The sequence below is a fragment of the Drosophila virilis genome, chromosome 2, assembly GCF_030788295.1.
Source record: "Drosophila virilis strain 15010-1051.87 chromosome 2, Dvir_AGI_RSII-ME, whole genome shotgun sequence".
Taxonomy (NCBI): Eukaryota; Metazoa; Arthropoda; class Insecta; order Diptera; family Drosophilidae; genus Drosophila; species Drosophila virilis.
Window position 1 is genome coordinate 28036952 of NC_091544.1, and position 18105 is coordinate 28055056.

The 18105-nt window shown below is 36.7% G+C and overlaps 1 protein-coding gene across 2 annotated transcripts in view; it reads left to right on the top strand.

Annotated features, from left to right (window-relative positions):
• Positions 1-16821, top strand: part of beat-Vc (beaten path Vc) — a 45991-nt gene extending 29170 nt beyond the window's left edge. The window contains exons 2-6 of one of the 2 annotated variants that reach the window (XM_002056180.4): positions 5739-5892; positions 8159-8367; positions 14761-14894; positions 15107-15383; positions 16212-16821. In XM_002056180.4, the coding sequence (XP_002056216.1) occupies positions 5739-5892; positions 8159-8367; positions 14761-14894; positions 15107-15383; positions 16212-16276 (839 nt within the window). In that variant the 3' untranslated portion in view covers positions 16277-16821. Of the gene's footprint in view, positions 1-5738; positions 5893-8158; positions 8591-14760; positions 14895-15106; positions 15384-16211 lie in introns of those variants that run through there. The other variant, XM_032433684.2, reaches the window with a different exon arrangement.
• The last annotated feature ends 1284 nt before the right edge of the window (positions 16822-18105 follow it).

An 18105-nucleotide genomic window follows, 5' to 3' on the forward strand; every position in this document is an offset into this window, starting at 1 on the left:
TACATAATTTTGCAGCGCTGCAGTTCATACTTTAAGCGCCTTTCAGTTTTCCTATTAAGTTGCAGCAGCAAATGCGGCATTCAGTGAAAGACACACCAGAACCCTGTGGCCCAAAACAATCCATCAGCACATGCTACGTAACTTACGCTCAATTCCCGTGGCATAAAACTGTCAAAAACTTGTGATGAGAGCGAAAATCTCACACGCACATATCCTAAACAACTTTCGTGTTATCCTTAAAGTTTGGCTTTAAGTTTCGGGAAAAATGCTGGCAACGAACCACAAAAACAGTGATGAATTCGCCCACAAAGGGCCGAAAGAAAAGTAAAAGTGGGTAGATATACATATATGTATACAAATGTTCGTATGATGAAATGCGCCTCATTTTTCTTACAATAACTTGTACGACTAAAGTTTGGGAACTAGTGTCAGGAATATTGGCATGTATAGCTGGCATAAATCATAAGAATATTAACAAGAACGAATCCAGAATACACTTCCAGCCATGCAGAATAAATTTATTTAATGGGAATTTGATTGAACAATTTTGTTGTTTATTAAAATCGTATTTTAATATAATTAAGTTGCTCTACAAGATTTTCGTTCGATGAGAACAAAGAATTTTATACTCAGACCAAAAGAGGTTAAGCCTTAAAAGCATATTTCAGCACGCTTGAATGGAATTTTTTTAACATATTTATTTTTAATATATTTATTTTTAATAAAGAATATTTATATGAAATTTTCGATGAATTATATATTGATACATTTTATTTATTTGTGCATAAAAAAATGACTTGATATTACATGAAGTCAAATTTAAATAACTTATGAACACAAAAATATTTTAATTTAATAACTTAAGAATCATTATAATTGATCAATTTGCATAAATTATTTCTAACGAAATATATTCATTCAAACAGCAAAAAGTCTTAAAAGGCTTATAAAATAATTTGAATGTTTATTAACAAGTACATTTGAATATGCACAAGTTTGAATAGGGTAGCAACAGGTGCTTAGAGACTCAAGGACCCATCAATAGACAGGAACTTCCAACTTCAACTATCGACAAAGTTAAAGCAATGAACATAACGCCCCCATTCTCCTGGTGGCTGTGGCTGGGCCAGTCGATGGGCGGGCAAGAAGTGAACCACATGTCAATGTCAAAGGCGATGACAAAGACAAATTTACCTCAGCTACAGCATGTGGGATCCTCTGGACTAACATCAGGCACAGATACCTAGCTATATATATATATATATATATAGAGATATAGTATATTGAAGTTGATATAACCAAACGCTTAAAGCACTTGGCGTTCGCATTTAAATACAACATTTTTTCCTTGGGGTGACATTCTTTAATCGAAAATACCAAGCAAGACAATGCTGTGAATTTAATGCAATACACACACACACTCTCGCACACACAAACAGAGAGGCAGCTCAAATGGCGCCAAATTCCGTCCGGCAATCAACTAAATTCAAAGCAAATTGCCCGCACAGTGAATTTTGGGCCATGATTGTTACTGTAACTGCGAGACAGTAGGCGGGGCATTGGCAGTGAATTTGTATAGTGGCTGCAAGGGGTGGGGGGTGGCAAGCAAACGCCTCATTATTTTGCGCTTGAGAAATTTCTGTCTCGTCACTAATTCATCATTGTTTCGGCACATTAAATGCTTGAACGTCAACGCATTCATTATCTTATGGGGCAACTGGTCTTTTGGCCAACTCATCGCCAGGCGCCACACATGGTCAGCTATCTGTCTGTCAGTGTGTGGCTGTCGCTAAAGGCAACAAAGTCTCATGCCTGAGTGATATTAACTGACCCGACATTCCGTCAGCGAGCCAAAGAAAAAGCTAAAACAAGTTAGAGTGCTCTTCACGAAAGTACGCGACTTGCAAATACCCTAAGCAGAGCGATATACATATTACTAGCCCCGTACTAAAGAAGATGCGTTCTTGAATAACCTTGGTGTTGTTGTTGTTATTATGGCATGAATTCTATTTTATTTTCCGAGCTCTGCTTAAAAAACCTTCGTACCAAATCGATTTTTATCGAGGTTAGGCATTCACGGGCGTATATCGATAGGATAAAGTCGTGCCATATATAATATACTCAGGTTGCCATATTGATCAACAATACCTATGCTATATGGAGACGAACATATTTCCTTCTGCCTGTTGCATCCATAAACATTATAGCAATAGGCTCCCTTTCATCCAATTTCTATGCTTTCAGGGTATAACAAACGCACGACGTGGCCGGCAAAGACTTGAGCCAGATTTAGGCCGAGCTATGTTTCATAGTTGCGGCCAAGCGCTCAAAATGCCCTTGTCATTTGCTTCACAAATCCTTTTTAATTTCGTTGTATGCATGGCTGTCTATGTGTGTGCCAATGTGTGTGTGGCTATGTGTGAGTGTCTATGTGTGTGTGTGCTTAGCATGTTAATTGCTTTCTAAGCTAATCGAATTTTTTGCTAGTCATTATGAGTAATGCGCTTCGGTTTTGGCCTGGCCTAAAGCAATTTGTCGAGTAACTTTCCAAATGGCAAATTGCTTTAAGCCAGCCAGGATTTCAGCTATTTATGAAAGCATAAATATTAAAGCCATGTTAATGTTTTGTCAGCCGCAACGACAACAACAACAATATAAGTACTTAATCGCACATGTCAGACATACTTAATTTTACATGAAAACAATACAATATTGTAAACAAATAAAAAATTGAAAAAACATTTGGATAAATAAATGAAAAAAAAAAAAGGAAAATATAAAATGCATTCACAATATTTACCAAATGTATGCTTAATTTACATATTAAATATTTTAATTTAAGTATTGATTTTAAGCGCTTTTTTTCGTGAAGGTATTTTAATATAACAATAAGAAGGCACGCCAATTATTTAATGCTCTTTTAGACATCTTCCTTTTGAGGATATGTGAGAATATTGAAGCTAGAAAAGTATATATGTTTGCATATATATGAAGATCATACTAATAAATTCCGAGTTGGGTCAAGTTATATTAATATAAAAAAATTGTTTTTTATATCAAAACTTATTTTTTCACCATTCCTATCGCAGCCATATGATGTCACTATACCTGACAACAGGCAGCCATATGTTGGAACTTTGCAAAAAACGGACCTATGAAAAGTTTCAAAACGATAGCTTTCAAATTGAGAGGCTAGATCGCATAGAAATGGACAGACGGGTAGACAAACATACCGACTCGGCTATTGATGATAATCTCAGGGATCTTTGAATTATTAAGACTTATACCAAGAAAATGATTTATACGTAACTATTAAAGGTATATTACCTTATATTTAATACCACAAAAACTTCAAAAACTAAGGATTCACTACACATAGAATAAGTCAGAAATGATAATTTGCGTACAAATACTTATATACAACTTAAGGGATCTGGCAATTATTATTAGCCATACCTAATGTAGGCTCAACTATAATATTATTATTTTATGTATAACCACGATTGCATCAAGAACTAAGCAAAAACTATACATAGATAAAGTCAGAATTTGTGAACAGAATATAAAAATTAATATATAGAGCTTAAACGGTGAATTGTTTAGAGCTATCCAAGTTTAAGTTCCCGCAATTAATTTAAATAATTTCCATAAATATTACGATGAAAATATTAAAAACTAATGTTTCCAAACATACATACAATATATTAAATGTTACTAAAATCATGTCCATTATATTTATTGCTGCTCGAATTATTCAATTATATTATTATAGCCGCAAACTTTATGAGCAAATTATCAGAAAGTTCTGCCTGAGTAAATGTCGTTAAAGCGGGGCTACCGGAATAAGTTATATTATGGTGCTAATTTATGGAGCACATAAGTTAATTTTTGTTTTGTCTGTAGTTTGTTGTAATTAGTGAACGTTCAAGCCGTTGGACATTACTATACAGGGTCATTAAATCCGGCTCTGCCACGGAACTCGGACACATAAACAAATGAAAAACTGTTGCTTCCGCCTACTGCGTAAGAGTCAAACATACAAAGGGCAAGCGAGGAACAAGTTGAGAGAGACAGAGATAGCAGCTGGCTAATTATTTTGTCGGTTGTGCAAAGTTCATAGTTCAGATATAAAAAAATGCTGCAACAAGAACAAGTACAACCGGCAACATTAATAATTACAATACCACAAGCACATTCAGTCGCCTCTGCCCTTGGCCGCGCCCATTTCAGTAATTTTTATTATCAGGCCAAAAACAAAATAAACTTAATTAAAAGCCACGCTTAGCACGCCGGCCGTCCTTTGATTCATGGCCTGCATTTCCACAGCTGCCTTAAATGCAATAATAAATGTGCGAAAAAAAAATAAATTATCCTCATTTGCGAGAAATAAAAGTTTTGACCCTTGAACAATGTCAAAGATATGAAAAGCTGCACTGAGTTTACAGAAGTAGCCAAAAAAATTGTTGCATAAATTAAAGCTAACACGCATATATCTATAAAGCCTTGTTCTGATTGACTGACTGAATGATTGATCCTCACTGAGCAGGCCAAGCCATTATAACTACGATACAGTCAATTCAGTATTAACATTTCGTGATGTAAATTAACATTTGAATGCTATATGATATCCATATAAATAATAGCGTCTGGCTTGATTGACTAACCGACTGATTGTCGACCTTTACACAGGCAGCACCGGTGACAAAATGTTACCCCTATTTTTATACTCTGAACCCATTAAAAATAGGTAAATAGGTAGAGTATATTATATTTGTACAACATCCAAATGTATGTAACAGACAGAAGAAGCATCTCCGACCCCAGAAAGTATATATATTCTTGATCAACACCAATAGCCGAATCGATCTAGCCATGTCCGACTATCTGTTTGTCCGTTTGTCCGTCCGTCCGTCCATATGTATGAACGCAAGGATCTCAGAACCTAAAAGAGCTAGAGACTTGAATTTTAAGATAACTTACTCCGTTTCCAAGCAATCGATAAAAATCGATATCGATATCCTGTTTTTTGGGCAATTTTGGTAAATAAAAAGAGCTAGAGTCACCAACTTGACACACAGCTTCTAAAATAGAATATATATATGCATTTGGCGTTGGAAGAAGAGGGTTCAGAGTCTGCCCTAGTCGGGAGCTCCCCTCTTACTTGTTATAAATGGGACTTTAGGCCTTTGGGGCTGGGATACATGGAATCGCAATAGTTACCTTTCGGCGTGTAAGTAAAGGCTTATAACTGCACGACATCTACTCAAATGAAACAATTTGGCTTGATTCTTTAACTGAATGTGAACTCAATTCCAATGAATTTTGTAGAAATGTATTGGAAACGTGTTTAATGATCACAGAAATATGTCAAAACTATAGCACACTTTTTGGCTCAGGATCGGTCTCCGATCGAACTTGAGTTTTATTTATAATCAAATTAATAAAAGCGTGTTTTTGGAAAAGCGCACACATGGCCGATTAGTGTAAAAATTCAGATTTTAAATTAACTTTTACAATTTTTTTAATGTCTTTTATTGATCACAGGTGGTTCTTGATATTGCATAATAATAAGGTTCACATAAGGTGAAACAATCTGACTTTATTCGTAGCTTTTTTGCTCAGATTTAATTGGGCTGTTAACGGCATTTATATGCATTTAATACATTTAAAAATAACTGCAGTTATTAACAGCTCTATTGATAAATAACCGCAATAACTGTATGCATTTTCCATTGCAGCCGTACAGCCCATCGAGGCACTGCATCTATCGAACCTCTCCGTCCCGCGAATTATCGATGTCGCCCAAAAGGCCAAACTGTTCTGCAGCTATGAGATGGGCAATCGGACACTCAACTCGGTCAAATGGTATAAGGATGGCCAGGAGTTTTTCAGGTAAGCCCAGTGCCCACTGCCCACTGCCCACAGCCCACTGCCCCTGCCCACTGCTAACTGCCAACTGGCAACTGCTGCGGCGGCTGTAAAACAAATAAAACAAAAACAAAAAGAAAAACAGTCATAAAAATATTTTTCGGTTCTGGCTCGATATAATAAAATGGCCAGTGTGCCGGCGCATTCATGCAGATTTTATGGTGTAAATTGAAAACGTCATGAAATTGCAACACTGTCCGCAACAATGTGAGGCAGGGGAAGTATGCGGGCTGATTGGGGTACACATTGGGGTTGAACACTCGATCGCTTGAAAGTGTCGCGACTAATTTAAATGCTTAATTGAAATGGATTTTTATGGGCGCCAGCAATTGCGCTCAGGTGACGTTGCCATTTCGACAGTGTAATAGCCCTCCAGCCTCGCACACTCCCACTGCCAGCTCACGTTCAAATATGTGTGAAGCGCACTTTTTATTTAACTGACTTAATTGTAGGTCATTGGTCAGGCTTAATCGAGCACAAAATTCTCACACTGTACACCTCCTTTTTTAGGCTCCGATTTTTGTAATTGATTTTAAGGCCATGTGCTGCACGGTTTATTTTTCGCTAACATTTCATAATTGGCGACGCAGCATGCGCCCTCCGAAACTAATGCGGCAAATCTCAGTTAACCACATGTCAAGCTATCAAATTTGATACACATTTTGTCAGTGGGGGCCGTGGTTGCATTTCTGTTGCTTTTAGGCGCATTAGTTGTGGTATTATTATGGAATTTAATGTGGCTGGCACTCGTTAGCGAATAACTGAATTAATGCAAAGCAATTGTCACTGGGGTTGCATCAAGGAATTCGCATGTTAGCACCACAGCTATGTGCATTCAAACCGAATGGCATGTATATATATATTCCTGATTGGTGGCGGTGTTTGGTGAACGCCCAGCCCTAAGTATACAAATTGGGAAGCATTATACTGTAATATGCTTATGATTGTTTTTGGGGTATTCCACCCGCCAGTGTTGAAAAATGTCAGAAATAAATTGTATGAAACCTTATTTTTCACCAACCGATTAACTTTAAGTTTTGAATATACAAAGATCTTTGTTCAAAAACCATCTTATATTTCTCTTCTAAAAAATGGTGACATCTAAACGTAAAGCAAAACACTTGGCACGAGCAAGACCGGTGACTATAACTTATATATTTTATAGCTAATATAATAAAGTTCTCTAGTAAAGCATATTTCCAAATGCACAAACCTCAATTCAAATAAGAATAAGGCATCCGAAATAGAACGAAGTTTCGAATTAATTTCATAAAATTTAATTTAACAATTATTTTATTTTTAAATTAGTTTTTCCGGCTTATGTTTTATGGTAGCTTGAAAATAAAACTAAATTTAACATATATTTAAAATCTGTCAAAATTAATACCCTTCTGGGATCAGACATATTCGATGTGGAATGTTATAGGCCAAGAATATTATAATATATACTTAAGACTTAGATTTACTCGATTTAATTCAAGTAGTATATTTTATTATATATATATATTTAATTATACTAAAGTACAAACGTATAATCAATATTGATATACAAAAATATGTTGAAAAATTAAATAAAAAGTAAAATAAATATCGGACACAAAATAGCTAGATTATTTTAACTAAATTTAAATGACATTTCATATGTAAATATTTATAAAAAATACAAAATAAAACAATAAAAATATGCAGCAGCAGAAATAGCATTCTATTTAGCTTTAATTTGTTATTTAGTTGTTTGCAACTTTACCATGCAATATTCTAGACATCAAAGAGCGCAGTCCAAATAGCATTTGGTTAAGTTATGCACAATTTGCGCAGCCCTGGTAATAGAATGTATACACTTTTGCTCCCCAATTTGAATTTGATTGTAATTCCATTTATATTTTTTTAAATTGGAGCTATTCAAAAGTACTAAGCCTCAAGCACAACCGCAGTTGCTGCATTCATTGAAAGCGGCATAATACCCGCGTTATTCATAATAAAAAAAAATACAAAAAAATATCGTGCAAATCGTGAGAGCTACGCAAAAGGCGGCTACAAATCGATGGATTTCTATTCCGCAACGTTAGCACAGTTGCAGGGGAACCGAAAAAAAAAACCTTTTTTGCATATGCCTCATAAATATTTCATGGATTCGATTTTTGCGCAGCACTCGACACTCCAAGGCGCTAGCGTTCTCTCGCTCGCACACTGGCTCGCTCTCACTCACTCGTGTTCTATGTTTTTGCAGATACTCGCCGCTAACGCCGCCGACAACAAATTGGTTTCCCGTCAAAGGTGTCACCATTGCCGACGGCTCGTCGCATTGCAATCAATTCATCTGCAACGTGGAACTGGAGAAGCTGAATGTGCACTCGTCGGGCCAGTACCGCTGCGAGGTGTCCGGCGATGCGCCCGAATTCAAGCTGATCGATAAAGCGGCCAATATGACCGTTGGCGGTAGGTAGCAAAACAAACATACCACAGTCCAACTGCCAACTGCCCGTTGCCAGCGTGTCCTGTCACAGGACATTCCCTCTACACTCAGAAAAATAAACGAACAAAATACTGTTCAACCAGGTTAAGTACACATGATGTTGAGAATATTTTTTATGTCGAAATTTCTTAAACTTATCTCAAAATCCTTTGTTCAAAAACATTTCCCAGACGAAACGTCTAAACATGAGACCAATATTTATTTCTAAAGATTTCTTGTAGTAAGAACAAATTTGAATTTTCATAAGATTGGCATGAAATTCTTTTAAAGAACATTTATAATTTTTATTTATTTTTTGAATGTTTTTTAAAGATATTTTCTTAAGGTATTTGCTATTCGAAATACTTGGAAAAAACTTCTGAATCTAAGATCGAACATCAAAATATATATATATATATATATATATACCAGACTGTTTCTCTCGCCCTTGTTATATTTGCTGTTTACTTGTTTGATTTATGTGCGTGTGTGTGTGTGTCTCAGTGTGTGTGTGCGTCACACACAAAGACAACAAATTATGTGCAATTTTGCAAACACTTAATAAAATTATAAATGGTCTCTGCACGGTTCGCCGCCAGCGTTACTGCAAGGGGGAGTCGCGGGGCTGGCAGCTCAACTCCTTTTCATTTATCATCGCCAAGCGGCAGTCGCAGTAGGCGCGTACACAGTTCAAAGGACGCCGCATAAATGCTGCAAAATTGTGACACGCTTCAGCCATTTGTATGAGTAATGATTGTTAATAAATCTAGAACGACTGGCCCAGCGCCCAGCAGTCTATCCCACAATCCCCACATCACCCACTGGCGCCCACCTGCCTGCCAGACCGCCCGCCCGGCCGCCCGCCAGCGGCCAAATTCAGCTCAATTGTGAGTTTTGTACGAATCAATTTATAATCTGCCCCCAAAAAGGGGGCAACGTCGTTGTCACGTACAGCCCAGCACTAGATAGCGGGAATAACTCAAACAACAACACGAAAATGTGAGCTCAAGTGAGTGTGCGAGACTGGTTGATACCCTGTAACCAGCTTCGACTGGTGTTCTCTGTCATACTAACTTAAACACCAATCATGCTGTTTGTTTGTTTGAATATATATATTTATTTAAGAGATGCTAAAATATATTGATTATCGATTAAGAATCTAAGTAATATCTACGTGTCTTCCACTTCTGCTCAAAATCAAAGATAGAGATACTTAATGGAATTAATACCTAGCATACTTAATGCAAAGATAATAATATGTATTCTTCTTCGTCTTCTGCTGAAGATCAGAGATAGTTATACTTAATAGAAATAATTCTTATCGCCCGTTACATGCAAAATTTGAACAAACCCTCTAATCCCATACATATAAAGTGTACAACAAGAACAGCAACTCCGTTTTTTGAGTCTAGGTAGCTGTAGTCGGGGTTTGTTAATTTCAGCGCCGCTGGGAATGATGGCCAACATTCGGAGCTCGCACTCGCTTTGATTGGCAACGTACACGACACAGCCTCAGCCGCTGCCGCTGCCGCTGCGGTTGTGGCCTGGCCTGGTTTATCCTGGCCTGTACGGAGTATGCTGCTCCGCTTTGAAATTCAAATCAATTGATTCTGGCCCAATGTCATTTGACGCAAATGAAAATAGCCTGCTTATGTCTTTTGTTGCACGCGTACGCGATTGCGGCTCAAAATGATTTATTTGCCGCAATTTTCCTGCTCAGCGATTTGTTGCTACTTCAACTCGTGTCGGCAGAGCGATGAGGCGGTGCTTGGCTTTTATTTATTGACGCTGCTTTAAGAGTATTGATTTGCATAATGCGCACTTAAGCATTTGTTTACGCGTAACAATCAAATTTGAATTCGCATTTTCGTATTTGAGTTTCGCCTTTAATTGGATGTTTTGTAGATGTTTGCGAATACTTTTCCTTGCCTTACTCGCCCTACTCCCCAGGGCCACGCCTTGCCTTCTCCTGTTTGTTGTCTGCTGCTATTTGCATGTCAATTTGAATTTTATCTATTGTACTTAGGTATGCCAGTAAGCCACGCTTAACTTGTTCAACATGCAAATAACAATGACTAGATTAGATCCAATGCCATTCTAACTTTATTATGCCATAACTATTGCAATGTTTTTACCTGATGAGTACGCTTAAATTATACGCTTAACTGCAGACACTAGGTGGCATTGGGTCGTTAGTGCTATATGAATATATTTTTGTGTTTCACATTTAGCAGGTTTACTCTTCAGATCTGCGCACTTACTACTACTATAAATAAAAAGATGAACTATTTTGTTCATTAGACAACAAGGTTTTCTGTATCTACAAATTTAACATACATCCTTCTGGATACATATATATTGAATTAATTAAATGCAGCAAAGCTAACTGCTATGATTTGATGTCCGCTTCTTAGCTCTTGCGGATTTCTATGTGCATTTATCACCAATCACCAATGAAGTTTGTTATGTTTACCCCACGAACATGAAAATTTTTAAATAACCAACCAGAGACCCATAAACTGACCGCCATATAAAAGAAATGACTGAATTTGCAGCATGTTGTAAGTCATTTTTGGCATATGCCACCTACGATTCGCCATTCAAATATATATGTTTGTGTGTGTAAAGCATAAGCCATAAAGAGGACAATCCTGGCTATATATAAAATGAGGAGCCAACATTACCGAATATAAAAGCCAACCAAGCAACGCTGCTATCAAACTTCATCAACGAGCTGGTGACAAAGTTTAAGGGCAGCTATGTAACTCTCCCCAACTCTGTCTCTCACATTCTCCTTCTCTAACCCTGCTGCTGCTCCAACTGCATAAACCAATGTGTCTCATGTCCAATGCAGCACGTAGTTTCGACTTAATGCCCCAGCCCTGTTGTGCCGTGTAGTGTGTTGTGTGTTGTGTGTTGTGTGTTGTGTGTTGTGTGTTGTGTGGTGTTGGACAGTGGCTTGTAGCCAGTTTTTTGTTTCAATGGCTGCAAAGCTGCTGACAGACCAACAATCAACTTGGGAATTTTTGTCACCGAAGTGCCATCGCCCAGCGCATCGAATCCACCTGAAAAACTTTGACAAAACAGGCAAAAGTGGTTTGTCGGACCATGTCTCGATTTTCCAACGGCAATCACCTTCTGCTCTTTGATGATGCGACTCGTTGTGGGCACAAAACTTTGCACTGCAAATATTTTTCCGCTTAGTTGCGTGCCATGTGTCGCTGCCTGGCACTGATTAAGTTTTGGAAAGTTTGCACAGGATGTGATCTGTGTCCACAAAGGGCCAGGCCCAACACACACACACACACCTAATTACTTCAGAGATTCCCCAAATATATGTATATATATGTTTTTTTAAAGGTCAAGCCCGTGTTCCTTCCTGCTACACGTGCTACTCCATCAAGCACTTTTGACTTTTGAGTTTTTAATATGGGGTCATCATTTGCGGTGTTTTCGACAGGACACAGGATTGCCCCCAAAGTGCTACACCTGTTTGGTATGCTGCTACTGCTGCTGCTTCTTCTCCTCATTGTTGCTGTTGTTGTTGTTGTTGTTATTGGTGTTGTCGGTTTTGGTCTCGCTTAGCATTCAAGCTGGCAGCAAGCAATTTCCCCAACTGCCTATAGTGTCGTTTATTTCCTCTCTTTACTTTGGCCTTCTTAGTTCTTTTCTGTACACTTGCCAAGGGGGGTATCATAATTTTCAGAAGAAAATTGTAACGCATTGAGCATGTCTTTTCCGAGCCCATTAAATATCTGGATTAATAGAATTGTTCTAATCTGTCAATGATTTTTTACATATCTTTTATTGGCACAAAAATAACCTAAATTGTCTCTTTCTATACACTAAGTCATTCGATTAAAAAGTTATTTGAAAATAACATTGCAAAGCTGTTCTTTTTTTCTTGTTTAAACACTACTATCAAAATTGCGTATAATTTCCAAAGAAAAATATTCGATCGCCGGCATTTTTTTATATTTGTCATCGCATAGGAATTGTCTGTGCTTTTAATATTAACATATTAACTAAATGCTACTAAACAATATTGAGCCAATCAACAACAAATATTTTAAAATGCATTACATATTAACTAAGTTCAAAATCAAACAAGTTCAATATATTTCATTGAAATAAATATTTTAAGAATTCAAAATGTGGTAAATAAATTTGCGTTGTTAAATCAACAGAATTTTAAGTATTTGTTAATATTAAGTTACCATTCCAATAATTTTTTCTTATTATTTTTGTTATACTTACTTATTATTAAAATTATTATTTTATTGTGATTTTCTTATTATATTGTGATATTTTTTTAAATTATTATCGCCTCTACTATAATGACCTCTATGATCTCTAATAGGAAAATAATTATAATATTAATTGAAATATATTTATACCACATATGTATATGTATACCCACATATACATACCCAAATCCTGTCGAATATTGTTTTGAGAATTTTGATTGTATAGCTGACCTTGCACAGATATATATCAGACATTCTGTTTAGATAAGTAAGGGTATTCAATGGTCGACAACACAACGATAACTCTTGCTATTTGTTTTCTTGTTGTTTTTTTGTTTATATTGAGTTCCTTCTGCTGCTGTTGTTTTGTGTTTTACTGGTACTTTGGTATTTTTGGTTTATTTATCCGAGTTGATTGCTTTGTTTTCGTACAATTTTCGTATTTGCCGCATGCTGCGTGTTGTTGCACAGTCACAGCTCTGTTTGCCACAAGGCCCACCGGTACGGCATTACAATGGGTACACCTTGAACATACACCGTCCCGCACACCAGCAACATTGACCTGTCCATCAAATGCGTCCCCCTTCAAAAGGGGCACAACATGGCCGCAATCATCAGCACTGGTAAACAGTCTGGCAACGCCATGGCAAATTTTACTTGGTGAAAACAGGTCAGAAAACTTTTCACCAAAGTGGTTTGTATTAAGTCAATTAAAAAGTTTATAGTACTGCTGACTGCCTGACTTTTGATGGCCCCGTACGCTCACCCACTCGTATTCCCAGAGAATAGCCACGCCTCCGCCCACGCTGCCGCCTCCGCCAGCGGCTCCTTAGCATATTTAACAAATTTTCAACAGCAACAACTGCGCCAGTCGGCATTCATTTAACTGTGGCTCAAGCTAAATTTTCTCCCCAGCTTTTGTTGTTGTTGCTGTGCCCAGTGTTTTGTGGTCGTTCTCGAGTTGGTCGTTGTTGTTGTTGTTGTTGTTGTTGTCGTTGTTGTTTCTGGTTGCTGGTGACGGATACTTTGTTTTCTTCCTAAATGTGTGTGTACTTGTGTCTGTGTGTTTCGTCGCAATAAACCAAATTATTCTTGCTTTCATCAAAAAAGTTTGTCCTGGGAAATTATTTGTAAAGATTAATTAACACTTTGAACAAATATTTAGATTGCTAGCGGCCTGATAATTACCCAACTGGTTTGGTGCTGCAAACAACACCTGCTGAACCAACAACCAAATCATTTTCACGTTTCAGTTGCAGCGTTTGTGTTAGATCCCAATTAGCCCCAGAACTAACAAAAGCCTTAGGTACCAATGGAATGAATACTCTTATTAGCGTTATAGATACCAAAACTATGAAATCGTATTGCATAAGTGTTGCAAAATGTTTGACAGTAAACTGCAATTGCTTTTTTGGTAGCAAATAGTCGATAATATTGAGTATATTTCTTATATTGCTCTAATTTGATATTAATGGCTTTTTAATGATAATCTTAACCTGGCCGGTTCGTAGCCTATGTCTTTAAGTTTTTTTTAAAGCCTTCCGGTTTGATAATGAAACCGGAAGGTTCCAGACTTTTCTATCAAGTTGCAAGAGTTGCAAACGTCTTGTCACCGTTAAAAGATTTGGCTTATTGGGAATTTTTTTTCTTAACTTAACTAGTTTCTAGTCAAAAATAACTTCTTTTAACATATTATGTATTTATTAGTCTATGATTACTCTATGTTAAATTAAATCTTATCATGTTTTATTTAGAATTATCAATAAGTGCTCTATGATATTCAGAAATCAAAACGAGAATGAAAGGATGTCTTCGGCACGCCGAAGATTTAATACCAGTGTAGACATACATTAACAGATATGTTTGCTGATATATATAAAAATGCTGAGTTTGATCAGAGATGTGTCTTTCTATGAATTTCACGTTCTTGACAAAATCATAATACCTTCTATACAGAGAAGATGACAAGAATATGAGGGACAGATTTTTCTTCATATTTATTTAAATAAATTTTCGAGTTCTCAAAAAAATGTTCTGAACTCAGCAACTCATCGTAATGGAAATCTTGCTATGATTTTGGCAAAAACCGATTTTAGAAACTGTAATAACTGGCTTAACTCTGCTTCACAGTGCTGCCAAAATTCGATCCATTCATCACTGGGATGCGGCATGCCTATAAATACCGTGATACGCTGTTGGCCAACTGCAGCTCCGAATGGTCAAATCCAGCGGCGAGGCTTACGTGGTACATCAACAACAAAACTGTAAGTAGATTTGGGGCACGTTGCACATACGCACCGTTGCACTCTCGTCACATTAGATAACTGTGGCCGTGGTCTTTACTGATTGTATGTGCAATGCAAATCGCAAAATTACTTTCAGTATGTGGCCCGGAATTTCCAATGCGCGCATTGACACTGATTGCGCGAGGTTTGCTTCTAAAGACTGTTAATGTTTCGGTTTTCTTTTGTGGCAGGCACCACAGATGCAGCTGCAACCGCAAATCAATGAAGTCACACGCAACGTCGAAGGCTTTCCGCTATATGCCAGCAATCTGCAGCTGCGCCTCCATCTCGACGACAAGCGCTTCATCGGCAAGAGCGAAATGCTGGAGCTGCGCTGCGTTGCGGATATCATGGGCCTGCCCGCCGTGCGCCGTGAGAGCTCCATGCGCACCACCGTACTGGCGCTTAAGGACAGCGGCTACAATCAGCGGCTAATTGAGAATGGCACCTGTGCCAGTGCTCGAGCAGGTATGTCGTCCAGACTCTCATTTATAAACAGTGATTTTTCATCTATACACAATATTTATAATTACATTAATTATTCTTTGTTCCCCTTTATAACTCTTCTTTCTTTAACTTTTTATTCTACATCTTTTTACCTTTTTTATTCTTTATATAACTATTTTATTCATCCCTTTATGACGCACTTATTCTATTTATTTCTCCTTGTTTTTCTTACATAATTAAAACTTATAATCGTGGGAATAATAGACAGGGAACGCTTCTTGCACTCGTTAACTTTCACGTGGCGAGTAGATCCCTTAAATTGCATTTGCCTTTTACTGTGGGAAGTCATACGCGTAATATGATCTTAGGATCTAATTGAAATGCAATTTGATTTTTTTGCTCAAACAATAGTCAAACCTTTGCTAAAAGAAATCTCTTTTTTAACTTTTAACTAATGCGTCCTCTTTAAGCCTCTTGTGTTTTATTTATTTTAATTAATATTAATTTAATATAACTATTTTATTTATACTTCTTTATTTTTAATGTATAGATTAAATATTTATTATTATGTGTATTATTATCGAAATGTTGCTTTTAGCTTTCCGTTATTAAATTGCACGAAGAGAAAAATCAAACAGTTTTCTTAAAATATTGAGTGCTAGTCAAGAATCAAGTATAATTCGTACCCAATTTCAGATATATTCTAAACACTGAAAAAAGTAAAAATAAGTAAACTGCGACCGGTCTGATCATATTTTCAAAACGGGCTTATCTGAATCCATACCACTCTTTTATTTATTCGAATATTTACGCAGATGGACAAAATATATTTTTGTTTATTTTTTGCAGCCACATTTGCCGCCTGGTTGCTGTGCCTGACGTCCTTGATGCGCTGGCACTGCACTCTAAGTTAGTAGCTGACCCTTTTGGCCGCCCTACTTTTAGCCTAATTTTACATAAGCATTTTAAGTCCAGTCAAGGCGACAATTCGATGGGATGTTTTTAGCGCCCAACTACGCCAATGAAAGAAAAATTTAAAGTTAACAAGGCAACTGTTGAATTTGTATATATATTTACATATACACATATATAAATATATATATTAACTATAAAGTAATTGCAGAGTCCCAATCGAATCAGCTTAAACAGTTCTTCGACCCGGCTCTAGCGATTTTTCTTTATGTAATACCAAAATGTGTGTAAGCACAAAAAATATATATATTTAAAAAAAAAAAACCAAAAGAATAACAAATAAAATTTGATATAGTTGAGGAAGAAAAATCATGTACGAGTCATGAATCACATATGTACATCTATTCAAAATACAAATTATAATAACTAATTAATAACAATTTGCACATACGTACAGCATAAATAAATATATATGTATATGTATTTGCACGAAAAAAATAAGAACAAAAAAAAATCAAACATAAAGAATCAAATGAAACACAATCAATGGCAAATAAAAGTAAACATAATTAATAAATGTGAAGTGTTAATGTATTTGTATTAAATGATGTACTTGAAATATAAAAAATAAATTTCAAAGCAAAACTTGTATCGTTTTAACTTTAATTTTTATAGATGCCAACATGGAATTACATTTAATAAGCCAATGTTTGTCTAAGACGGGCACAATATTTAACATTTATTTTGGTCTTTTTTTTAATCGAATTTAATTTGCCATATCCGATTAAATATGCAATATCCGATTAACTATGCATATTTTTTTTTTTATTTGATTTGATATGATGTGACATTTTGATACAAATGAATATGTTTTCTTATATTTATATTTGCCATGCAACCAACCTCGCTCGTATTAAGTCCTAAGCTTCATAGCCGTCTGTCTGTACGTCCGCCCTTATGGATGAACGCAAAGATCTCACAACCTATGAGATCTTGGAAAATTTGGAACGTAGTTTCTCCTAGTGCCCACGCAGTACGAGTTTGTTTCCGGTAATCAATAACTTGTCCCGTTTCCATATAATCGATATCGGAATCCTGTTTTTTGAGCAAATCTCGTATGTATTAAGAGCTAGAGCTAACAAACTTGACATGTAGCTTCTAGAATAGCATATACTAATATAACAAGTATTTTTTATACCCTGAACCCATTAAAAATGGGTATAAGGGTATATTGTATTAGTGCAAAATCCAAATGTATGTAACAGGTAGAAGGAAGCATCTCCGACCCCATAAAGTGTATATATTCTTGATCAGCACCAATAGCCGAGTCGATCTAGCCATGTCAGTCGATCTGTCTGTCCGTCCGTCCGTCCGTATGTATGAACGCAAGGATCTCAGAACCTATAAGAGCTAGAGACTTTTAGATGTAGGTGCTCCTAGTGCCTGCGCAGATCAAGTTTGTTCCGATAATCGATAACTTACTCCGTTTCCAAGCAATCGATAAAAATCGATATCGATATCCTGTTTTTTGGTAAATAATAAGAGCCAGAGTCACCAAACTTGACATATAGCTTCAAAAATAAAATATATATATTCATTTGATGTTGAAAGAAGAAGGGTCAGGGTATCCCCTAGTCGGGAGCTCCCGACTAGAACCTATTACTTGTTTGTATTACTGCCAAAGCAAACGAGCTCGTGGCGCGAGCCTAGCTCTTATAAGTTCTGAGATTATTGCGTTCATACATACGGATGCAATGACGGACAGACAGACGGTCATGGTTAGATCGACTCGGGTGAGGGTCTGAGATGCTTCCTTCTGCCTGTTAAATTA